Source organism: Letharia columbiana, assembly GCF_014066305.1.
Source record: "Letharia columbiana isolate WasteWater2 chromosome Unknown Sc0000023_s0, whole genome shotgun sequence".
NCBI lineage: Eukaryota > Fungi > Ascomycota > Lecanoromycetes > Lecanorales > Parmeliaceae > Letharia > Letharia columbiana.
In genome coordinates this window covers 137,912-161,544 of record NW_023501064.1, presented here as the reverse complement: position 1 = coordinate 161,544, position 23,633 = coordinate 137,912, and the positions used below count along the sequence as shown (strand labels likewise).

The window sequence follows — 23,633 nt, the reverse complement described above, 5'->3', positions numbered from 1 at the left end:
GCATGCGTTCCTAAGTATATCCTTTTTCATTGCACCTCGTTGGGGCCATACTCCGACTCCAATTTATGCCTCCCGTTGGAATTTCTCATGTTCAATTTCTCCATCTCTATATCTTTGATCATACGAGCCTTCCCATGCGTCAGTATCCTCTATGACGTATCATAGCCTGTATGGAAAATCACTTCGCTTGGCGCCAGATAGACAAGCATGTGGCCGTTCTGTACTGTTTGACACTGACGGGATAGAATAATGGATGTGTGGGGACTCAATTTAGTACAGATGGAGCAGTTGCAACTATTTACCGGATGTGTGTCGAGGTTCGGGAGCTTGATCTTGTATTTGACTGCTCCGCAATGACAATTGGCATCGTACCAGACTCTTCGCCTCAGCCACGGCGGCGGTGGACATGATGGACTGTTGGATAAGGTGAAGAAAGATGCGAGCATCAGCATAGTGTCCCGGGCACGCTATTTGAAGAATGGCAGGCACCAACGTGGCAATCGCTTCGCAATGTGTTTATCCCAACTGGGATGACATGGTGGGCCGACGGCGACCTCTGTGCAAGCTTCGGCGAATGCGTGGGTCCATGCATCATGAATGCCTGGCTCTACACCTACCTTCCCATCGGACCCATCGATTACAAGCACCCACATGACTCTATGCTGTACCGCAAGAGATTATAGAAGCAGGATCGTAATGTTGATGCCATTAGTATGCATTATCATCAACGTATTACGTGCTGCCCAGCATAACGGACTTGGCAAGCTTTAGGTTGGTTCGAGGGCACCAGAGGGTTTAACGGCAAGTATATACCTGTGAGTTATGACCGATTATCCGAGGCCAAGAACATTAACAAAGCGCTAAGGGGCGGATCTGATAAGATCTGAGGGGTAAGGTAGATCCACGCTAGATTAAGCGTATCTTTGCTCTCCCCTTTGCATATGGCCAATCATAATCAAATAATTAATGACTCTCTCAAAAGTTTCCGGCCCTCTCACACCCCACTCAAATTACGTCATGTCATATTCGAGGACCCAAAGTAGACTAGCGTCCTAAAATGATTTGTCGTTATCAGATGATCTGATTGTCATTCTTCCAATACATTCATTACCACATTTTAGTCTCCGGTACTTTGTCACTCTATGAGAAAGAGAATATACTGTGTATAGACCAATAGTCGTTTGTTGTCTCAGGATAATAACCAGTCCCTTCCTATTCCTCCCTTTCCCTGCGTGCTGCACTTCCCTTTCTATGATTCCCTCATGGCAGAAGTGGCGCCAGGAAACAGTCTTCCTGCTCATGGTGATCAAGACCAAATCAGCGTGGATCATGGAGATGACCAATCCTCCTTCACTTCAGATGCCACACAGACTGGAGTCAAGAACATAGAAGCGGTCAGTCAAACATGGACTCAATCGTCACTCATTGCCGCTTATCTTGGGTGAGCTTTACCGTTGCCCATCTTACTGTGATCCCTAATCGGCCATGGCATCTCTTGTTCCAAGGGGAACCATCATGTGTCGAATTAGCATCAAAACACTTGGTCGATATACACCATTGTCGCTTGAAACGTCATGTCTTACAATTTGTCTGACTCCTTCATAGCATCTTCCTCGTGGCCTTCTGTACCTCCCTCGAAGTTCAAACAACAACAAATTTGACCGTGTACGCAACCAGTGCTTTCGCAGAACACTCGCTAGTTGCGACTGTCTACGTGGTTCAAGGCGTGGTCAATGGTGGGTCGTACAGTACATGAGACACCACCATGGGCTCTTCTGACCGCTCGCAGCCGTCATTAAGTCTCCGATGGCCAAAATTGCAAACGTTTTCGGTCGACTAGAAGCATTTTCCATCAGTGTCTGTCTTTATGTCATTGGCTACATCCAAATGGCTGGCTCCAACAATGTCAAGACTTTCGCCTCGGCTCAGATCTTCTATTCCGCTGGTTCCACAGGCTTGCAAATATTGATACAGATATTTGTTGCAGATACTAGTGACTTACTCAACAGGGCGCTGTTTTCCAGCCTACCAGATGTCCCATTTCTGATTACCGTTTGGGTTGGTCCGCCGATTGCCAACAGTGTACTGGCCCACACCACATGGAGATGGGGCTATGGCCTGTGGACCATTGTTTTGCCAGCAGCTTTCATGCCGCTGGCTCTCGCACTGTTCCTGAACGTGAGAAATGCGGCAAGGCTGCATCTTCTTCCTCCGTCTCCGTGGAAGGGTCAAAGTGTAGTCGGAGGTTTCAAGCATTTGTGGTACGAGCTCGATATCATCGGCTTGCTGTTGCTCTCGGCTGCTTTTGCCTTGATCTTGATTCCTCTGACGTTGGCCGCAACTGCAAAGAGTCACTGGCATAATGCCAGCATAATTGCCATGATTGTTATCGGCTGTGTCTGCCTTGTCGTGTTTCCCTTTTGGGAATCCACTCGCAAGCTAGCCCCGCGACCGTTCCTCTCATTGCGTCTCCTGACAAACCGTAACGTGCTCGCCGGCTGCGGCATTGGCTTCTTCTATTTCGCCGTCTTCTATACCTCGATCCAGCCGTACTTCTACTCGTATCTGCAGGTTGTGCAAGACGATTCGGTGACGGCAGCTGGCCACATCGTCCAAACCTTCACTTTCACATCAACAGTAACGGCAATTTGTATATCCGTCATCATCAAATATACCCGCCATTACAAGTACTACATCACCGCCGGTGCTTGTATATACCTCATGGGCGTTGGACTAATGATACGCTATCGATCGCTTGGCAGCTCCACAGGTCAAATCGTGGGCACGCAGATTGCCGTGGGCATTGGCGGCGGAATGCTTAACGTACCGGCTCAACTGGGCGTGCAAGCTGCTGTATCGCACAGCGACGTGGCTGGCGCAACCGCTATATTTCTCACTGTTGTAGAAATTGGCGGAGCGGTAGGGAATGCGATTTCAGGGGCCGTCTGGACGGCGAATATCCCCGCGAAACTAACTAAGTATCTGCCTCCAGATGCGCAATCGGATGCTGCATTGATCTTCGGTAATCTGACAATCGCGAAGAGTTATGTGGGAGGTAGCCTGGAGAGGTTGGCCATTGACCGGAGCTATCAAGAGACGATGGACCTTTTGCTGATCATCGCCGCTTGTCTTGCCGCACCATTGATACCTTTGAGTCTGCTAATGAGGGACTACAGGTTGGATAGTATTGATCAGAACGTCAGAGGGAAGGTTATTGGACGTGACAGGGCGCAAGACGAAGGGCCCCCGGAAGTGCAAGGGGATAGGGAAGAAGCGCGAGAGAGAGGCTTCCTCTGGCGTTTATTGAGGTGAGATGAAAATAAACCATGAGCATGTGTGCCTAGCAGAGGATATTGCGAAATTGGAATATGGTCAAGATACGTACTGAATTATCAGATTAAATGTTGAAACGTCTTGATTGCATTAAAGACAGTGAATGTCACAGGGTAGAGGGTAGACTGTAAGACACCAGATTGTTTCGGCTATGGTGGCTAGGGCCAAATCTTTCGATTGTGACCAGTCATCTGCTTCGCATTTCTGTCGGAGTTGCCCGAGCAACAATAAATTCGGAGAAGAGAATTTTCGTTCAGTAGAGTAGGTAGACGCAGTAGACGATTTCTTTCTTAGAGTCCTTCGCGGTCTAGAACAGTCCCTCCACCACGTATAGAGCGCACATCCACCGAGGTGCACAGGCAGAACGGCACTCTACAACAGTCAGAATAGGATGATTGGAACAGAGACGTCTGATATCACAAGGCTTTGCTATGCAGGCGCTCTGTTGCATATTCCGCTAAGCTTGACCTGCAGTCCATGGTTCATATCATGTTTGTCTTTGTTGGTCCGTGAACAAGGCTGATGTTTCCATGTAGGGCACAAGTACTGTGGAAATGGGACTCACTTGCCTCCAAGCCGAGACGCCGCTTGGCGGGGACTCAGGGGTCCACTGTAGGCCACTGTACCTGAAATGTTGGCAACAGCAGTGCCCTCGATCCTTGCAGACATGTACTCGGAGAAGGAGCGTCTCTGCCTGACATGGCGTCAGCAACAACCATCAAGGCCGCTTCCGGGGAAGATTGATTGGTACCATGCTTCCTTCTGCAGAAACGTCTCTTCCTCCCTTCCTGCGAATTTAACATCTGTTCCCCGATAACATTGTTGCTTAAACTGGGAGTATGGATCAGCGAAAAGCATCGCAGACCTGTATTTATCGCAAGCTGAGAGCTATAAAATTTAAAAATCATAAAGTTATTAGGGTCAGACTTTCAGTAGGTGGACGTAGTTTCAACTTGAGTGTCTGGAAGCTCGAAGCGTCCAGAGCTCTCAAAGCAGAAAGAAAAGCTTCTCGGATTGGGAAGCAGCCTTGCATATGCAGTGGTGCATTGGACAATAGAATCTACCTGCGTCGTCGGGCTTCCCACTTTTAAGAAAATCCCACTAGAAGCTGCTTGTCTCAAACATGAAGCACACCACTGGCCGCAGCAAGGCGACCGAGGACTCGTACCGTAGCTCGTTGCTTGTATGTCAGTCGCAACCGCCGCCAGTAACTGATTTGCCTTCGCTTCCAATTCAATTCTGTTCTGTTTTTATCTCTTTCTAGTTCATCCTGATTCCTGTAAGACTGAGAGCCGTTAAGAAGGTCGGGCCCTGCTCTTGACAAGGACCAAACTACCAGCTAGCGAGACTTTTTGACTTGTTTGCCTTTGTCAACCACTTTCTGATAAGATAAATCCGTCTTTCATCAACATCACCCTGTACTGAAACGCCATTCAAGTGGTTAGGGAGGAGGATTCTCCAGGCCTCAGCAAAGGGAGCCTGGTCTACCGCCCTGCTTGAACCACCACCCCCCCCCCCTTCACCCCTCCAAAAAAGTAAGTACTCACTGCTCACCATAGAGGCTGAGCCAACCAGCAGCGGTGATACCTGTCAGTTGCCGCTCAACCTCCTCCCCTACCTTGAATTGTATTCAGCAGGAGCTCTGACATTTCCCTCTCCGCTAGCTGGACCACCACCATTCAACGAGCTTTCGGGAGTCCGACCGCGTTGCAAGGGCATATACCCTTAACCCGCCGCGCCCACCACAATTCGCATAACACCACATTCTCTGCTCAAGTCGTCTCTTCGATATCACTGTGCCAGGTTTGGATCCGCCTCGTTGACTCTCGCACCTCATTCTTCTCGTCTTAAACACTCACCAAACCCAAATACCTCACCCGTTTATCAGAACATCCCTCAAGGCCTAGACTCGGTCAACATATACAAGGAGTGCGCAGCGCAACATGGTTGTCGCTACAATCAAGTATGTCTCACCTCATACAGCTGGAGCAGGAGATCAGCAGCCCTCGAATGGTTCCACCAGGAAGAGTTTGCTGACACAAGCTCTCCAAGGTGTGTCGTAGTGGGCGACGGTGCTGTTGGAAAGACCTGCCTCCTCATCTCATACACTACCAACAAATTTCCTTCCGAATATGTGCCTACCGTGTTCGACAACTACGCTGTCACTGTCATGTAAGTCTGAAACACCTTACCGTTGTCGAGCGCTAGCTCAACCTTTCCCACCTTATCGAGCAATGTTGTCTCAGCTTTTTTGCAATGAATTCTCGCTAATGATGGGGCTCCTTTAGGATTGGCGATGAACCCTACACTCTCGGTCTATTTGATACTGCCGGTCAAGAGGACTATGACCGCCTCCGTCCTCTCTCATACCCACAGACCGACGTCTTTCTGGTCTGCTTCAGTGTCACATCCCCAGCGTCATTCGAGAATGTCCGTGAGAAATGGTTCCCAGAAGTTCATCACCATTGCCCAGGAGTACCTTGCCTCATAGTTGGTACGCAGACCGATCTTCGCGATGACCCACAGGTGCGGGAAAAGCTTGCCAAACAACGCATGCAACCAGTACGCAAAGAGGACGGAGAACGTATGGCGAAAGACTTGGGAGCGATCAAATACGTGGAGTGCTCTGCATTGACACAGTACAAATTGAAGGATGTCTTCGATGAGGTAGAGAATACCAGTCTCACTTTTCCTCCAACTCGAAGCTATCTCCACATTTGCTGATCAGAACCTTTGTGTCTAGGCTATTGTAGCAGCCCTAGAACCCCCGCCAACTAAGAGAGGTGGAAAGGATGGGAAGAAGCACCGAGGTTGCGTGATCTTGTGAGCTATGAGAAAAGAGGAAATGCTGCCAGGTAGCAGTGGTATTCGGACGGCTCGCCATGGTCCCCAGAGGGAGCTCAGCCTGCAGGTTTGATTATGATTCTTGAGACCTTACAAGCCGGTGCTATGAAAGAGCCTACGGCTCGGAATGAATAGAAAAAGACTTCGCGGTTGGGTCTGTCGTCTGCTGATACTTGTCTCATTATCGGTGGTTTTTTAACTCACTCACATGTCTATCCCAAGTGCAGCTCCCGATCGCTCAGTGCCGATTCCGCTTGAATGCATTTGTAGACGTATGGATCCGTTAGTACTGCTTGTTCGTGTTGTTATCTCGGGCTCGCTACTGTCGATGGTGCTCTTCAACTTTCTCTACACTTGATAGACCTGCATGAAGAATCTCCTGTCGAGGTTATCTTACTGCAATGCTCATGCGTCGCTATCTGCAAAATTCGGCTAATCAAGCTTTAGGTCCCAACTCTTTCCCTTACAGCATCTCTTCAAAGAAGACCGAAACAGGGAGCCACCTACTCTTGCTGCTCGTGTGTCCTTGTCCTTTCTGATAGCAATATCATTCTTTTTAGGGTAGCTCTTTCCGTGGCTAACATCTAAAAAGGGTACCTGGATGGGAGTAAACTATATAAGATGTTCTTCTGTGTGGCTGCTTTAATCTTGTGGCTTATAAACGTCTCTCTTTCGATTCGGACTCTTAGTGAGCAAGCTCAGAATGGCGGTCGGACGAGCAGCTATTGTCGACGGGCTCTATGTGATTGCACGTCATGGCACCTGCTGTCGATGTCCTGCGCTATCAAAGGTCGCGACTCATGCTAAGTGGAACCCCAATGGAGACAACACTATTGGTTATAGGCGTGGCCAGGCGCGTTGGTCAGTCCGCGCACTACCCAAAAACCCACCGACTCGCGCCATTTCATAGACCTTCGCTTGTCACCAACTGCATCTTGTATAGTCTCCAGTTGGACTATGCAAAAATACCGATTGGGCTCAGTCGGCTCCCAAGAATCACTGTATACATAGGGAGTCCGTTCGGATGCAGGGAACCACCTATATGAAAGAGAGACTGAGAATTTTGTGTAAGCCTTTGTTGCTCAGGCTTTCTAGCTGCGTTTTTATGAGACGCGAGTCTTCATTGATTAGGTCCAGCCTGTTCAGAATTAGCCAGCTCGAATGCAACAGCAAAGATTCCAATCTCTAGTGTTATGTCTCAAATACGTGAAGTATAGTCAATTGGAGAACGGACACGTACTGATATTGTCTTGACGTAACCTGATCTCTTTACTTTTTTAATTAGCTGAAAGATGGCAGCCTGAGGGTCCTCGCCACAGCCAAAGATTGACCGCAGTGTACAGATGCTGAAGTCTTGATATGGTATGGTATGTGTGAGCTTCATTGCCTAGAGCCTCTATTTTTCTGTGAACAATCGTCATATAGAAACATAAAAACATACTGGTGGGTTCTGGTCTATGTAAACATGTGCACTATGGAGGTAAAAAGGTTTCTCAGGCACCTTTTGAGTCCGGTAAGCAGTGCAGTGGTAAAAGTTGATCCTGCTGGCAGATATTGAACAATGAAATAGAAACAAGTAAGAAAACTCAAAAGGTGTAAAAGACTGACGATAGCTGATAATTCAAAATGTGAACGCTGCGTCGTGTAAACCTTTGTATTGCCTGCCTGTTATCTGGAAAGGTGACAAAGGGGACACAACGAAAGACCAGGCAAAGGGTTTCAGCAAAAGCAAAATCACAAACCGAGCAACATGCTGATGCAACAAAAAAGTGATATATGTAAAGTTTCCGTTCGAAAGAGGTGACACTGCTGGTACCACTAGTGCATGTCTGCTGAAGGCAATCTGTTTGCTTAGTCGCCATCAGTGACCTTGCATGAAAATTGCCTAAGAATATTGGGCATTTGGCATCACGGAATGCATCTATTGGACTGGCCTTAAAACGTGGGTACAGAGAAAAAGGAGTCCTCCGGCTTCTTGACAAGAAGGTTTGCACTGAGATCTAACTGTTCAGCCGGTGTACCGTGTAATGAGTATAGTATACGTGCAGGCTCATACCCTTCTCGACAGGCTTGTATTTCCCCCTCTGCTTCAATTCCGGTCAATGAGCGGAGATGGGGAAATCCACGGACACCATAATATATCCTGAGCCAGTGAGCAAAAGTATGACCAAAGTTCGCAACAGGGGTTTTGGCCATCACTCCCTGCAAACATTGTTTACAGGAACAGAGCGTTGCTTCTTTCTGCTCGCTAATCACACTGTGTAAGAAGCAGAATGGAAAGGAAGTTCGAGTCTCGAGCTTCACTGGCAATGAAAGTCTGTATCCCATTTTTGGTCCCGAAGTGCTGAAAGAGCCTATCAGATAATGTCTCTGGGATGGCAAATCATAGCAACAGTCGTGCATGATCCCACGAACGAGAAATTCCATTCAGGCAGAAGGCACTTGTTCAGGCATCGGCTGGCTTGAATGTAACTGACAAGGACAAACCAATTCTTTACAGGTGAAGTAGAGAGCGGCAAATCAGCAATACATGCCGACAATTGCGAACCGAAAAGAGACATCATGCAGGGAAAGTCTTCAGTGGTCCAGCTGCAGGCCGCCAATGCATCATGCCCACTCTGGTCAAACAACCAAGCATGTCCTACAGTGGTGATGCGGCCAGGACAGCTCAACATGGCTAACGCACCTACCTGCTCTTCCGGAAAACAAAAAACAGTACAGGAGCAGAGACGTCAGTCAAATCACTATACATCAAACCACAGACATCTTCCATTCGCGTCTTTAGCATCTTGGGCCGGAAGGAAATTTTTCGCAGAGCTTGGCCAAACGTACAAGAAGGATTCTCATGAAGCATACATGTGGCTTAGCTTCCTGTCCGTATTCTCCATCATCAGGCATTGCAGCAAGACTCTGCACCGGACTACTCATTCCAGTGGTTGATGCCATGTAGGATCGCCGTACACCTTTCCAACCTATCGAATTCATTCCAAGGGATGGTTTTGCGGAACTGAATCGTAAGAACAGGCGCGACGTATCGCAGAATCAGTCCATCCATTTCATCGCATCGGATCTAAGATACGGCCTGAACCTACGGTTGGCAAGAGTGAGGGGAAGCGATCCGCAAGGATTCTCTAGAGCGATTTTGGTTCCTGAAGGACTAAGCGTCTAGCTGTCTATCTGCTTTTTGATGGACTAATAGAAACGAAGCCACCAGCTAGGCTGCCAACAAGCTGAAGCACAAAAAAGAACAGACCCAGGCTTCTCGTGTCGAGCTGCGAAGTGTGAGAGGACATGTGATTTTGGCGCATGAGATTATTGAAGCCATGGAAATGATACCAGCAGCATTTCCCCAGGCACCTTAGAACCTTATCACCCTTATAGAGTTAGTGATCGAATCCACCTGCAATCCAACTCCGCATGTGCGCTGCTCCTTCGGCTTCATCCCACCCCCAACCCACAAACCTATCAACTTGCCCTTTCTCATAGTAGGCTGCTGATTTCGAGACTTTTCACTACTTTGTCCATCTCCTTCATATCCACACCCTTGGTTCCATGAATATGCTCCAGCATATCTCCGTGATAACCTAATTTGCGAAGCAGATAGCGCTCACCGTCGATGAATTTCGAAGTCGTGAAGATGGGATTCTCGTGCTCCAGGGGCTCGTCTTTGAGCCGCGAGGCTTTCACTTTACCTGCAGCGGTCTTTTCCTTGGGAGATTCAGCCGCCTGATGACGTTTTGTGATGGCAAGGTCAAGTTCAATGCGTTGGTCCCTCATTCGATCACACTGAGCTGCTTTTCGAAATTGAGTCAAGGCCGCTTTGTGATTATCTCTAATGGCATAAGTGATGCCGCGATAATGGTGAAATTTACTCTTTTCAAGCTGCGACAGCTCAGTGGCACGGTCTGTAGCCTCGATATTGTGAGTTGCGGCGCTTTTCAAGACGTCGCCGCAGCCTCATGGGGAGTTGTCCCTTGCTCTTTCGGATCTTCGCCTGCCTTGGGAGTACACAGGAGAATGTTGGTCCCACAGATCGAGATGAGCCGATCACTTGAGGCATGCAAACCTGGGTCTTCTACCCCGGAAATGTTCTCGTTGTCGGCCTGGGCTCTCTTGAATACATTCTGGGAGTCCTGATACTTGGCTAAAGCCAGGTCGTAGTTTCCCATCCGGAGAGCTTGATCGCCGACTTGCTTAATGGAGGCACAGGTGTGGTAGAGCTTCCAAGCTGCTGCACGAACCCAGTGAAGAGGCGGCATCATAGTCTTCGATATGTCCTGCGCGTAGGCGGCGTCGACATTGCCTTAGAAGTTCACATTCTGTTCAGCGGTCGTCAAACTGCGAAATGGCTTTTCGGGGTCAGTATGCCCTTATTAAAACGTAGGATAGGATCGACCCCTAAAACCAGTTCTGAAGCAGATTGGGGGGGAGCCCATTACATGGCACCGTTGGATCATAATTCAAAACAAAGCAGTTAAACATGATTGAGATGTCAGACCAAAGTGCCGAAAAGAAAGGAGTCACTCCGAAATGACGTACCTCTAGGAGAGTCTTCTGGATGGCAAGGCTTGGAGGGCCGGCATCTGTGGGTTCGATCCGGAAATTTAAGTTAAGTTGCGGTCGTATTCTACTATTAGTGACACCCAAGAAATAAAGCAATCGTGTGAAGCTAGGCAGATCCTGAACTAGCACGATGAAACTGGCATGGACTTTGGTGTTCCCTTGGGTCTTGGCCCATGGGAACTTGATATGCAAGCGCATAATGTTGTTCTTGAACCTGGCAACGAGCTGTGGCTTTTGACAGACAGTGGTAACTTCATGGTTTGTCATGTATGTGAAGTTCATCTCCCAGTCACTGGAGATAGTCACAAAATAGTTCTCGCGGTAGAGCATCTCATGTGCCTCACCATGGATCTTCTTGCTCACAGACAAGACTGCAGTGAGCAAGCGGTATGGGGCGTACGAGATACCGATCGGGTGGTTGCCGAACATTGTCGGCCGTGAGAAGGCGTGTAAAGATTTTTCGGCGAAGCTCTGACGTGATCTTCTCCAACGGTGACATCTGCTTCTGTGTAGTAGCGGTTGATTTTGGCAAGGTGGAAGATTGTAGGAAAACGGCATTCCCAGGTGCGGAGATTTAGCTTCCAAGTGCTGATGTAGCCATTTCCAGAATCAAAGTCTAGGAGAAGTGTTAGTGTCAAAGCTCGCTCATGATGGCTTCAACAGGATTGTTGCCAGTCTAGGGTAAACCAACAAGTTTACAATCTGGTGTCGCTTGGCGCTTGGGTAATTAGGTAGAGTACAATGTACCACGTCCGTGAGGACAGATTGTCAAAGGCGGGAAGCTGTCAGATGACCTTTGATCAACTTGTGCGCGAGAAAGGGGCTTGGGAGCCTAAGCAGTATGTAAAGTAGTCCCAGATGCAGTGTCGAGAGATAGTATTGACAGCGTAGCGCAGAAGCGCGATTGAGAGCGAGTAATTAGACGCTTCCGCTACTTTCTTTCTATGGTCACTTGAGTAATATAGAAAGATCACGGTAGTTCCATCGCGGCTCGTAGTGGTCCACAGTATGCATTCGTACTGGTCGTGGGATGATCATGCCTGGCTCTGCACGAAAACAGCCCGCCACAGGCTCGAACGATATTCACCAGGTAGTATACCAACATAAGCTTATGTCCTTTTCATTAAAGGTCTCCTCACCACTTAGCTTGGAGTCTGGAACGTGAAAGTTCGACAGGCGATAAATGCCAATGATGCCGCGTTTGATAATTCTAATACTCATACATTGCCATTTGCAAGTGCCTTGACAGGGCGATGACTTCTTGAACTGCGCCAGAGCATTTCTTTCAATCTCCACTAAGATCAAACCTCAGGGAAAGGAGGCTCCGATCAGCGTTTCCTACAGCCGTAAACATAGGCAGAATTCTCGTCTACCGGCTCCAAGACCTCGAATTTGGTTCCCAAAGCCTCCTTCCCTTCTTTGATCATAGCTTTCAGCTGCTGGTTGAATCGCTTTAGATTCGCATCTTCTTCCAATTCCCGTTTCCGTATTCTCGCCGCCTGCCGGTGTACCTCTGCATTTTGTGGACTCTCGCGCTTCAGCGACGTGATTGGAGATCTTGGCGACGCAAAAGATGCGGATCGATCGGATTGCAAGCCAGGCGAGCCAGCGTACGATGTCAATGATGGTCTTGAAGCTGGTAGAATTGGTCTTCTGCCAAGCTTAGGTATTGGTCTTCGCGCCGATGTGTTCGAGGGGGAATTTTTCCGACTAGATAGCCGTGAAGGACTCGTCTCGCGCGAGGTAGACGTACTGCCCACAAGCACCCAGCTGGCACTTATCTCCCCACCGATTCCCTTCTCTCGCTGTACCTTCTTTGCTGCGCGAGGCGGCGTTGTGTGATGAATTTGGGACATGTAATCTGCGATGAAGTCTTCCTCAGGGAAGCAGCCAGGTACCAAGCTCTTCTCGCATAGATTCGACTGAAATACGTCGTCGCAGTCAACTTCTTGCCACATGTTCTTATCGCAGTTCATATATCCCAGTGGTGGCTTCATCTCATATCCCTGACCGCCTCCAGAATAAAAGCCCTAGGCAGAATCAGGAGTCAGCATTGCTTCTTCGAGCCAAGAACCTGAGTAATGACACAAATCTCAGGAGCAAAAGGAACCTTGTGCTCCCGCAACATAACTTGTGACTTAGGCTTTGGTCCTAAATATGAAAAGATCATTCCGAAATGTACGTACTTTGAATGCGGTTGTCCTACAAAAATCCCACAGCTTGCCCGCCACTGAAGCTATGCCGTAGACTGCTTTGCCAAAACCATCTTGGATTCGTGGGGAGGCGTGCTGCCTTGGACGTCCGTTGCTTTCTCTTGATAGCGCAGAATCAGACTGAGGAAAGTAGCTGTCTGGAACTGACTGGGAGTCTCTGAATCCCCGCAAGTGTAAACCGGGTGACGCCCGACATTCTCCTCCTTCTTCGTCCATGGTCAGGCGTGCTGTTGGCGTATCAAGACCGCCGGCTAGCCTGTATTGCGTATTGACAAAGGGCACAGGGCTCAAGGAACTTGGAGACTCCAAGCCGGACGGTGTGAAAGAAAGCATACTTGGCGATGCATTTGACAGGGTTTTAAATGGTGTGAGTTGATCTGATGAGTGTGAAACATGCCGTGATCGTTCCCGGCTCGCAGTTTTGTTGATGACATCTTGAGCGGGAAGTGAAGCTGTGGATCTGTGAAGTGAGCTTGACGCCGAGGGTGTCTTGGGAGGCTGGAAGAAGTGCGACTTTGCTCCCACGTTGATGTCGAGCTTAGGAGGAAGAATGGTGTCAAAAGAGAAGGAGCCAGACATGACGGTGTGGACAGAAGACATAATCACGTTGGAATGTAGAAGAGCCAAGCGTGCTATTCGGTTGCGGTCCACCACTGTTTGGACTGTTTTGCGGGGTTGCTATGTTGACTACTTTACTTTATCTGCCTTAGCGTCAACGGTGGGAAAGGCTTCGGATACACAAAGTGGGCACTCGTTAACTCCGAATTGAAAACTAGAGTACCTCCGTAGAGTACTGTGCAAACGGGAATGGAAATGGAAATGGAAATGGAAATGGAAATGGAAACATTCACTCGAGTGATAGCGAATATAATAGCAATCAGCGACCCAGAAATTTAACCATCTCATCATTCCTATGGTCCATTTGTAGGGATCCAAGCCTTTCGTGACGACCAAATGTGCTAATACTACATGGTTCTTCCGTCACCCAAAGCCATTGATCAAGACTGCAACGCCTTAAAATCCACTTAAACTACTTACACGAAGACTTTCCCTCATCCAACATCGCGGCTGAAATATACCTACACGAATGCAGAGGCGTGCCAGCAGCCTCGAAAGGTGAAGGAGATTCGTCAAGACGCTTCTATCTGCGCGCGTGCCAAAGAGCTTTACCTACTCAAGCTGCCCTTAGATTCGTATGTTTGTCACAAGATGTGATGCGGAACTGATTTGTGCTCTCATCAGGACCACCACCACATATGACACAGTTTTCGGAGGAAGATACACAGATTCAGCGCTATCAATGCATTAGTCAGACTCAAACGTCACGTTTGCTACTCAAGGGTTACATACCCTGCCGCGTCGTCCATCGTTTTGTTGCATCACAGGCTGCTGCTGGGGATAATACTGCATTGGATATTGATACCCGCCGGCCATACCATTGCCGCCCATTAGTGGATTGAAACCGGGCGGAGCGAAAGCGGATTGCTGCAACATGGGACTGGGGCTCATCCGCATGTTTTGTTGTGGCATCTGACCCAAGGATGATGAAGGGGACGAGTAGCCACCCATACCCATGCCTGTGTAATAGTCTGCTGGCGAGGCGCCTCTAGGCAGTAATGCTGGCTGATATTGTTGGCTCATTGGATTGAGTGAATTGGATGTAAAATTTGACGCTAGCTGCTCGTATGCCAGAATACCGTTCGGATCCATGGCTGAAGTTCCAGTGAAGCCTGTCTGCATTGGGTATTGCTGCTGAGGCACAGGCTGGAAGAATTGGCCGTTATACTGTCTATCGCTTTCTGCTTGATGCTGCCTTCTGCCTTCCCTTGACCCATGCTGTGGAGTACGATTGCGCTCCTGGTGAGGGCCGTGCCCATTCGGAGTAGGGTCGCGCTCGGACTTCACGCCCTTAGCAGACAGGCCCACCTCGTCCATAAGTCTCTTGTACCCTTGTGATGCCGAGGCCTTTAGCCGCAAGAGTACGTTGCGCACGTTTTGCATGACGTCGTTGCGCTGGCTTTCATCGAAAGATGGCGTGGTAAGAACTTTGTAAATTAGTGTGGCACCGGAGGCTTGATCACTCAAGATGTCTTCTAAGGTTTTGTTGTCCTCGGAGAAGAAAAGAGCTTGGAGGACAGTGTCCCTGGCTTCAGGCTCATTCCGCTGGTTGATGACTTTCAAGACTGTAAGATAAGCTACCTTATGTGTGCAAAGATGGACAAGATGAGGGACCAGCCGGGGTGCAAGAGCAGCCCGGCGATGAGAAAAGGTGCAAGTGTCCAAGAACCACGTGAGTAGAAGCGCACCGTTGGTGTTGGTCGCTAGCTGTACACTGTGAAGTGCAATAGCCGAGGCTAACATTCGTTTCTGGCTATGGGTAGCATGGTGACTCTCGAGGCAAGCACGCATGGCTCTTGCACCAAATCGCCCCTGAGCGATGTCCCACATACGACTGAGCATAGTCTCGAAAATGAAGTTGTTGTACGGGTAGCCAAATCGTAGGCAGCCTTGCAGAACGTAATTGCCATATTGATCGAGGAATAGAGCTACGGTGTACGGTCGTAGACTGTTAATGATGATCTGGATTTGACTCGGCACTTTCGAAACGTCAATGATCTTCTGAGCAGCCCAAGTACCATTTTTATGGACCCCGATCTCTGCAAGGTGAGGGGCAATTTGGATAAGCATTTGCTCCTTGACAGATTCGGAACAGAATTCGAACAGCTTCTGAACGACTGTATTTCCAAGGTAGTCGGAAGCCAGCTCGGCGATCTCTGGAAGCATTCCCATTGCGGTTTCTTCAAGTTCTCCAGGAGTCATGGCATTATTGTCTATCCTTTTTCGAATCTCTCGGAGTTTGGGTGCGTCATGAATTCTCGCGTGACTTGGCTCTGAAATTGGTAGGATCTCGTTCTCGAAATCCTGAAAAGCTATGGCGGCATCAATGCTGTCCTCAATGCTGTAACGGTCTTCGGCGCTGGCTCCAAATTCATGAGCCATCTGCAACATCTCAGACTTCGACTCAGGCAGATCCGGCACTTCAAGGGCAGCAGCGGTACTCTGTGCGTGGACTCCATTGGCCTGGCGATTCCCATTATTGTCATCGGTAGCTTGAGAGGCTTCATTGTCAGTCTGTCCATTACTGTAAGGATCAGGACTTCGTGAGTGGAAGGTATTTCCAGGAGTGCCGCCAACGGAAGCAGATGGGGCCTTTGCATAACCGATTCTCACCGGACCAGCTCCAGGAAAAATCTCTTTTCCATTAAGCGACTGCTTGGCTTTAATCGCGCTTTCGATGCTCTCAAAGTTGACGAAGCCACAGTTCTTGTGCATGAGGACTCTTGATGACTCAATCTTGCCATGGGCGCCGAAGATAGCTTGTAAAGAGGTGACAGTAGTCGACGTAGGGATATTACCAAGCCAAAGCGCACGAGTCGGTCCATCTTGGCTGCTCTCCTCAGTGCTTTCGAAATTTGATCGTTGTCCCATCTCGTTGAGATGAAGAGCCTGAACAGCTTCCGGCAGACCCTCGTAATCTTCGGTCCAATCTGTGGTGTGGACTGGGCTAGTCAATTGTGGAGGACGCGTGAGGTATCGCAAAGGACCAACTGGTGTTCTCAAAGGCGAATCAAGGACACCAGCTGTGCGTGCTCTTGGCCTACTAGCGGAAGCTTGAGTGGCAAAGGCCTGAACTGCTAGATTGTGATGGATGATCTGTGCATTTGTTTGGGCTATAGCAGCATCCATAGGAGTCATGACACCACTTTGTTGTCCCGAATAGCCATCATTGGAAGGATAATCTTCGTCATCCTCCGCTGCGTACTTCTCTTTGGCATTGACAGAGTAGGACCTGAATCTGTTTAGATTCCTGTTGAAGCCGGCAATGTCGTTGAGGAAAGGCTGCATGGACAATCTCTGCATGCCAGGCTGAACAAGATTGATTTGCGTCTGCATAGGCGTCTCCGCCAAGCCGAGATAATCCAGAGTCTTGACATCCGTGTCCGTCAGTCCGTCTTTGGAGAACGAGGACTGCGCGGGAGAGGCCGGCACATCGGCCGAACGAACGCTAGCCAGGGTGGTGGACCTATCTCTAGGATTGCTCCAGCTACTTGAGAATAGTGACGAACCAAATGGACTGGAACTCTCGACATAGCTTGCCCGCTGAGGCATAGATCCCGCTCTCAATCGCGATAGAAGCGCAGAAGTAGAACTTCCTAATGGTGAACTTGAATTCCCGCCATCAGCGCCGACGAACGAAGATGATCTGAAAGGACTAGGCCTCGAAGTCTTTGGCACAAACGACTGGCTGCCACCCAGGCCGGGAGGAGCAGCAGGAGAGAACCTTGAAGGCACAGTCCCAGCCCGTGCTCTGCGTGGAGGACCTTGTGTAGTGCTCTCAGGGGGTGGCATGAAGTCAGGAAATCCATCTTGGCTGGGTGATTCAGGAATCGTCTCCCTTAAAGGGGTTGAGCCACCACTAGCTGGGGGACCCCAAAGATTTGGGGTGAGACCCTCTTGAGCTTGAATTTCTCGGGCCCTATATGTTTCCAGCACTTGTTAGCAAATCGGTTGTCGCGTCATAGAAGGTTTTTCTTACCTTTTTGAATAGAGCCGACCACTTGCACCTCCAAGTTCATGCGATGGGGAGCCAGTCCCCGACCTTGTATTTCCAGCTGTTGCTGCACCCATGCTACTCTTGCTTCCAGGATTTCCAAAGGGTGATCGTACAGCAGTGCCAGCTGGTGGTTCAATTGGTGATGTATTAGCAGTCGATGACCCAGATCGTGGCTGCGTCGCCGAAAGTTGAGGAAGATAGTTGAGATTCAAATGATGGTCTGGCTTTGGTGAAGGTGCCATTACTTTTATTAGATCTTTTCCCGGGGTCGAAACGTCTGGAGAGAGAAGAGGCTACGTCTTGGATGACGAGTGCTGGATTCAGGTTTCGCAAGGGCTTAAAGAGCGTGGGCTCGCAGAAAGACCCTGTGAGCGATGACGAGCGACGGGTATCTGCTTCGTTGAGGCAACTTCCACAGTTTCGATAAACCAAAGGGTCGTTGTCCAGCGAGTTCAACAAATTCGCAAAGGTCGTACTTGATGGTCTCAAAGAGTTCAGACAGTGCCCGCCGCTGATTGATGTCGCATTGAGACGGAGAGATGATGTGCAAATGCTCCTGCGACCCCACTCGAGTTACTTGAGCAATAAGACTGACAAGTATACTAGGGCTGTATTGGCTATCGAAAACAGTCCAAAGACCCTGTAATATCGGTTGTGGAAGCACTGCAAGAAAGATGGAACTGATGAAGCTTGAAACGTATTCGATGCGGCGTGGTACAGCAAGAGGCCGAGAGCAGTGGGAAGGTGGTTGGAAAGAATAGAAGAAGTGTTGTACGGAGGAAGGAAGAAGAGAAAGAGTATTAGGCAATTAGATGTCCGATATCAAAAGGCTCTCAAAGGACAGTCGTTGGGGGTAGAAGTCGGAGTGGAGAGAGAAAGTGGTACTCGTAGAAGAAAAGCTTTGGGAGGACTTGGAATCAGGAGTTCGCGAGGCGGCACCAGCGGCTAACTTCTTTCCACGCACCGGCACCACACGCAAGCTAAATAATACATAAAAATACCAAGAGGCGACCAGGCTCGCCAGGTCATCAGAGGTAGAAGGGTGATCTTGCCTACGAGTTTACAAAAAGTCGAGGCCAATCCAAATCTACTACTCCTACGGGCGACCAAGTCTATTTTATTGCTTCGACTCTGCAACACTCGGCGATAGAGAGCTGACCGAGTTATGCCCAACCACTTCCGCATGTAATAATCCTATGAACGAAGCGTTTTGGTCGATTCCTACGTAGTACTGTAGCAAGTAGCAACACCAATCAGGCAGGGTGCAGCTTTGCCAAAGTAGGTGTCCATCGTCCAACCACGAACCGCCCACCTAAGTACTTACTATCCACGATACGAAATACGCATCAATCGAAACTCTAGAGTACCTAAGGTAACCTTAGGGTTTCATGTTCCCGCACGCTAACAAATCACACTACCTTAGTTTTGAAACGATCGCGGAACCCTGGAGGATCCAAGTAAGGAAACCCGATCATGAAGTGTTGTTTATGAGAACCACTGCACATGTAGATACCTACGCACCGGTGAGGTCTGTGTCAACTTCTCACAACCCCTCCTACAGAAGATGTGAACACCATACGATAGAAGAAACGTGACCTCGTAGGCTATTAATGCCACATTCGAGATTTGATTAAGCAACCTGCCCTTCAACACACCTAGCCATGTCTGGAGATGCATCTCCTGCACCCTCCAGTGATCGTGGGAACGAGTCAACATCATCAGATGACGATGCCGAAGAGGAGCCGAATGTCGAGTCACTGGTCACTGGGAGAGCGAAACGCGCCACGGCAGGGAATCGGCTATCTTCACTTTTAGAAAAAGAGGGAGATGATGACCTCGAATTGCTTTTCGCTGAGAATGAAGGGGAGGAGGATGTTGAATTTGAGGACGAAGACGAGAACGCGTCCGATGCCCAGCTTGATTCCTCTACGGATGAAGAAGACCAAGGTCCTACGAAGGTCGACGACGATGAAGATGGGGAGAGGGAGCTACAGAGGCAAGACAGATTCGAGCGACAGAAGAAACGCAAGGCCCAAGAAGTGTTCAAAAAGCCCGGTTTTTTACGAAAGAAGGTCAAGATTGACCCCTCGGCTACTCCTACTACACCTGCGCCAAGGCCGAGAAAGAAGTCTGAGAGGGTGTCTTGGGTGCACACTGATGCTGATGCTCCGACGCGGGTCTCTTCTCGAAAACAGACTGTCCAAAACAGAGCATTGGTCCATCAAAAACTGGTGGACAGCGAGCAAACCCGGCTCAAGATAATGCACTCAATGGATCTAGCGCAGAAGCGCAAGGATGCTTCCAAGCCCAAGGCCTTGACCCAAGCCGACCGCATGGAGGAAGCTGCTAAAACAGAGAGGAAGAATGCAAAGAGCTTGAATAGATGGGAGGAGTCAGAGAAGAAGCGATCGGAGGAACAGAGAGCTAAGCTGGAAGCACTGCACAACCGGCAGCTGGCTGGTCCTGTGGTTACATGGTGGAGTGGCCTGGCTAGGTGGGTCAACGGCAAAATTTTGCAGCTCGGTGTTGGACAGATTAGAGAGGCCGGTCATGCAGAGAGACCGGTCATGCTTGACGAGGGGAAGTCCGCTCTGAACAGCAAAATGATCGCAGAGCGGGATTCGGCTGGAACCAAAGACGAGGATATAGTTATGTCTGAAAGCTCTCCGTTCGGGCTCGGAGCTGGAAATACGCAACATTCGCATCTACCAGATGCGCAGCAGGCGTCCTTTTCGCAGCAGATCACATTCACAGCGCCTCAAGCCCCTCACGGCTTTCTTGATGGCATACACGCTTACGCCGCCTTGCCAGTGCAGCAACATCAAGCAGAATTCACGGGAACCGCCGACGCTGATTCGCTACCTCAGCATTATCCTGAGCCGTCTTTTCCAAAACAATTAGAACAAGCTTCACTTGCGGCCCCACCCAACTCGTATTCCACCCCAGAAGTCGATATCAACAGTCGAACATTGGTGGCTATCAAGAACTTTGACCCCAATCCCATGAAGATGCCTGAACTACAAACCAGTGTGCTTCTAAAGAAACGCAACGTTAAACCAGCGAGTGAGTAGACTACTGTCAATCTGTTCCTGTCATCTCGCTAAGCTTTTCCGCAGAGCCGGTCTCAGAATCTTGCGCAATAACGATGCAGCCGGCTAAATTTCGAGATCCGAAGACGGGTTTGGCTTATGCAAATTCGTACGCGTATAAAGAGATTCAAAGGCTTCGGACTGGAGCATCTCGGTGGAGTAACCTGCTTGATTGCTACGTGGGTCCTGTACAAAGCGTTGCCCGAGGTGTTCCTGAAAGGTTCTGGAAGGAGACGTGAAGCGATTGAACTGCGAGCAACGACTGGAACACGGCTGTCAAGATGACCCACAGAGGCTACCCAGCATGTTTAGACGGGCATCATCATCATCATCATCATCATCATCATCATCACCAGCCCCTGAGCTTGCGCGTTCACCACCTAGCAAAAGGTCAATTCCTCCCAAGCATGCCTTTACAGCTCATGCCAAGCCGAGGCGGAGCTCATGAAAGCTCGCAGAGAAGGCTGCTGGCAGCCAATGGACGAGTCCGTGCGAAGAATGTTGGACATTCTGAGGTACTCTACGCGCAGAAAGGGGGAAGTGTGCAGGGAATGATTGGAAGGAAAGTTGCGCCATAATGGATACTGGTCACGAGCGACAGAGCTGCATACCATATTGGCTCTGAACATGAGAACGAATGTCGAAATTGAAGCCAATGATTCGACATGGTATCATGGTGAGTTGAGAGGTGTACACTACGATTACATGCGGATGTGGTGCATGCGATGGGGGTGATGTCTGCCAGGATGAGGTGACTTGGGAATCAAGAGTAGGTAGTATATGAAGCTGTAGAAGGCCACTTGCTCCAATGCACCTTTGAAAATTCCAATCAATGACTTTAGCTTAACTACTTTTAATAGTTACCCCATTCATTCTACCGTGTACCCTGGTGGCCCCTTGGCAACAAAGCCGTTTGGTGGGGCTCTGTACCTTATCGGCGGGAAGGCGTTCTTTATCTTTCAAAGCTAAAGTACCTAAGGTACTCCGTAGTCAGTCAACAAACCTGACCTGACCTGACCCTGCATCTTTCGTCTTTCTTTCACATACTTCATACACCACCACCACCACCACCACTTCTCCATATTACCGGAGTGCTGCATTCAATATTTTGATCCTTCTCACCTTTTTGTGCTGTGATCTTCCTCAACATCCACCATCCTTCTGGCAACTCAAACGCGGAGCACCGTCCCTTACTCCGCTTCCACGGCGATAAGCCACCCTCTCACCCCACGCCAAAGCCAACTGTTTCGGCCAGGAACCCGCCGTAACAACCCTCAGCCAATTCCTGCAGAGCCTCTCACCTTGCACCATTTCACTTTCTTTCTACACACCGACACACCTATTTCCTCACCGCCCAAACCCCAATTCTACACCGCCATTTGGAACAAAGGCAGCTCCGACCGCTGCCTCGAAATCCTGCACACAACTTCTCTCAATGTCCAGCAGCCACCATGCTCAAGTCCATGTCACCCGTCGATCTCCTCCAAATGTAAGGAAGGTCTACGTCAAAGCTCCTCCTCCTGTCCCTTCTTCAAAGGCTCCTGTCACCCCGAAGATCACCATCAAGGTTGCCAAGAGTACCAAGCATCCCAAGGACGACGAGGACGACACTTTCCAAGACGACGAGGACGACGATATAGCGTCAAGCTTCTTGCAATTCTGGTGAGGCACCGCAAATATACCTCTTCTTATGGTCTACGACCGCTGACTGGATCCATAGTGCAATGTGCGAGAAGCAAATCCTGGTCCCCAACTCTTCTATCCTTTACTGTTCGGAGAGGTACCCCATCCCGCTCCATCTCATCGTGCATCTCACTGACAGAGATCCTAGTTGCCGTCGCCGTGACTCTGTCGTTCCCACCACCAATCCCTACCTTAGCTTGGCCAGCCCCACGAAAATGGTGCCCTCCGCCTACTCCGACGATATCGATGATCCTTTCGGCTCTAAGATCCCTACCTACGTTGCCGCCATGCAACCTACCCCTCGCCCCACGAGCGACGCAAGGATACCTCCCGTGGCCCAGTAAGCACCCTTTCCAAGCGAGTCTCTCCCATTCTGTACCTTCTTTTGAGTCTAAACACATATTGGGGGATCAAAATCCAAGTTTGCAATTTTCTGTCTAAGACATGTCTTTGGACTCTCACCTAGTCTTGAAGTGGCAATGCTGACTCTGAATTGATGAAGCAATGGCAAATCGGATCTCGACCCCACCGAGTGGAAGCCAGCTGAACCAATTCTGACGGAAACTAAATCACCGCCTAGTCCAAAAGCTGGGGAGTGGAAGCCCAAGCTACCCCACCGTCCCAGCAGTGAGGCTTTCTCTTACCTCAGCAAATTCCATCGCTCGAGTGATTCGCTCTACTCGAAGCGTCGCCCTGCGCTTAATCACGGTCGCAGCACCATCTCGAGCCGTACCACCCCGTCGCTCAGCCATACGCCCACTGCTAGCACCTCGAGCGAGGAGAGTCTGTCAGGGACGCCGTATGAATTTGTGGCTCGCCCTGCTCTCAGTATGCCGACTACGACCGCTTCCCATTGCAGGGACGGTGGAAAGCTTGCCCAGGTTGAGGAACATGATCTCACGTATGAGAAGAAATTTGTCGGAACGAGCTTGGGCTCTGCTACTGGAAGCTTGAAGAAGTTGCTAAGAACAGGAGAGAACTAGATTCTCTCGCTGTAGATTCTCTCGCTGAAGACGGTTGTTGGGAGAGTGCGTGATATGTCAGTAAGACGCGCGAGTATACATGAACATTGTATACGGCTCTCGTTTCCTTCCTCTCTTCAGCCGAATCTTTATTCTTGTTTGAGTGGTGCGGGGGCTGCAGGAGGAGGTGAATGCACTTGTTTCATTAATTGTGCATGCGAACATAATATGCTATCATGGGTACCGATAGCTTTGATTGGCCTACTCAGATATGATGCAAAATCCTGTTCTCATTCTCAACCATCCTTCTGATTGTAGTCCAATCACGGGT

The 23,633-nt window shown here is 49.5% G+C and overlaps 9 protein-coding genes across 9 annotated transcripts; 4 read left to right on the top strand and 5 right to left on the bottom strand.

Annotated features, from left to right (window-relative positions):
- Positions 1–1,262: 1,262 nt before the first annotated feature.
- On the top strand, positions 1,263–3,312 carry HO173_007135 (uncharacterized protein; the record flags this gene model as incomplete). The annotated part of the gene is made up of 3 exons (XM_037309040.1): positions 1,263–1,441; positions 1,606–1,736; positions 1,790–3,312. The coding sequence occupies 3 exons, from the start codon at positions 1,263–1,265 to the stop codon at positions 3,310–3,312; spliced, it is 1,833 nt and encodes a 610-aa protein (XP_037163901.1).
- A 582-nt stretch (positions 3,313–3,894) lies between these two features.
- Positions 3,895–4,191, bottom strand: HO173_007134 (uncharacterized protein; the record flags this gene model as incomplete). The annotated part of the gene is made up of 2 exons (XM_037309039.1): positions 3,895–4,027; positions 4,085–4,191. 2 exons carry the CDS (start codon positions 4,189–4,191, stop codon positions 3,895–3,897), a joined length of 240 nt encoding a protein of 79 aa, XP_037163900.1.
- Positions 4,192–5,276: 1,085 nt separating this feature from the next.
- On the top strand, positions 5,277–6,160 carry HO173_007133 (uncharacterized protein; the record flags this gene model as incomplete). Its single annotated transcript, XM_037309038.1, has 4 exons — positions 5,277–5,296; positions 5,386–5,505; positions 5,622–6,000; positions 6,077–6,160. 4 exons carry the CDS (start codon positions 5,277–5,279, stop codon positions 6,158–6,160), a joined length of 603 nt encoding a protein of 200 aa, XP_037163899.1.
- Positions 6,161–9,657: 3,497 nt separating this feature from the next.
- HO173_007132 (uncharacterized protein) lies at positions 9,658–10,439 on the bottom strand (the record flags this gene model as incomplete). The annotated part of the gene is made up of 2 exons (XM_037309037.1): positions 9,658–10,082; positions 10,244–10,439. The coding sequence occupies 2 exons, from the start codon at positions 10,437–10,439 to the stop codon at positions 9,658–9,660; spliced, it is 621 nt and encodes a 206-aa protein (XP_037163898.1).
- A 42-nt stretch (positions 10,440–10,481) lies between these two features.
- HO173_007131 (uncharacterized protein) lies at positions 10,482–11,169 on the bottom strand (the record flags this gene model as incomplete). Its single annotated transcript, XM_037309036.1, has 2 exons — positions 10,482–10,526; positions 10,717–11,169. The coding sequence occupies 2 exons, from the start codon at positions 11,167–11,169 to the stop codon at positions 10,482–10,484; spliced, it is 498 nt and encodes a 165-aa protein (XP_037163897.1).
- An 899-nt stretch (positions 11,170–12,068) lies between these two features.
- On the bottom strand, positions 12,069–13,553 carry HO173_007130 (uncharacterized protein; the record flags this gene model as incomplete). The annotated part of the gene is made up of 2 exons (XM_037309035.1): positions 12,069–12,770; positions 12,927–13,553. 2 exons carry the CDS (start codon positions 13,551–13,553, stop codon positions 12,069–12,071), a joined length of 1,329 nt encoding a protein of 442 aa, XP_037163896.1.
- Positions 13,554–14,241: 688 nt separating this feature from the next.
- HO173_007129 (uncharacterized protein) lies at positions 14,242–17,810 on the bottom strand (the record flags this gene model as incomplete). Its single annotated transcript, XM_037309034.1, has 3 exons — positions 14,242–14,247; positions 14,304–17,490; positions 17,551–17,810. 3 exons carry the CDS (start codon positions 17,808–17,810, stop codon positions 14,242–14,244), a joined length of 3,453 nt encoding a protein of 1,150 aa, XP_037163895.1.
- Positions 17,811–19,229: 1,419 nt separating this feature from the next.
- Positions 19,230–20,896, top strand: HO173_007128 (uncharacterized protein; the record flags this gene model as incomplete). Its single annotated transcript, XM_037309033.1, has 2 exons — positions 19,230–20,631; positions 20,685–20,896. 2 exons carry the CDS (start codon positions 19,230–19,232, stop codon positions 20,894–20,896), a joined length of 1,614 nt encoding a protein of 537 aa, XP_037163894.1.
- Positions 20,897–22,092: 1,196 nt separating this feature from the next.
- HO173_007127 (uncharacterized protein) lies at positions 22,093–23,323 on the top strand (the record flags this gene model as incomplete). The annotated part of the gene is made up of 4 exons (XM_037309032.1): positions 22,093–22,319; positions 22,378–22,437; positions 22,489–22,680; positions 22,843–23,323. The coding sequence occupies 4 exons, from the start codon at positions 22,093–22,095 to the stop codon at positions 23,321–23,323; spliced, it is 960 nt and encodes a 319-aa protein (XP_037163893.1).
- Between the last annotated feature and the right edge of the window lie 310 nt (positions 23,324–23,633).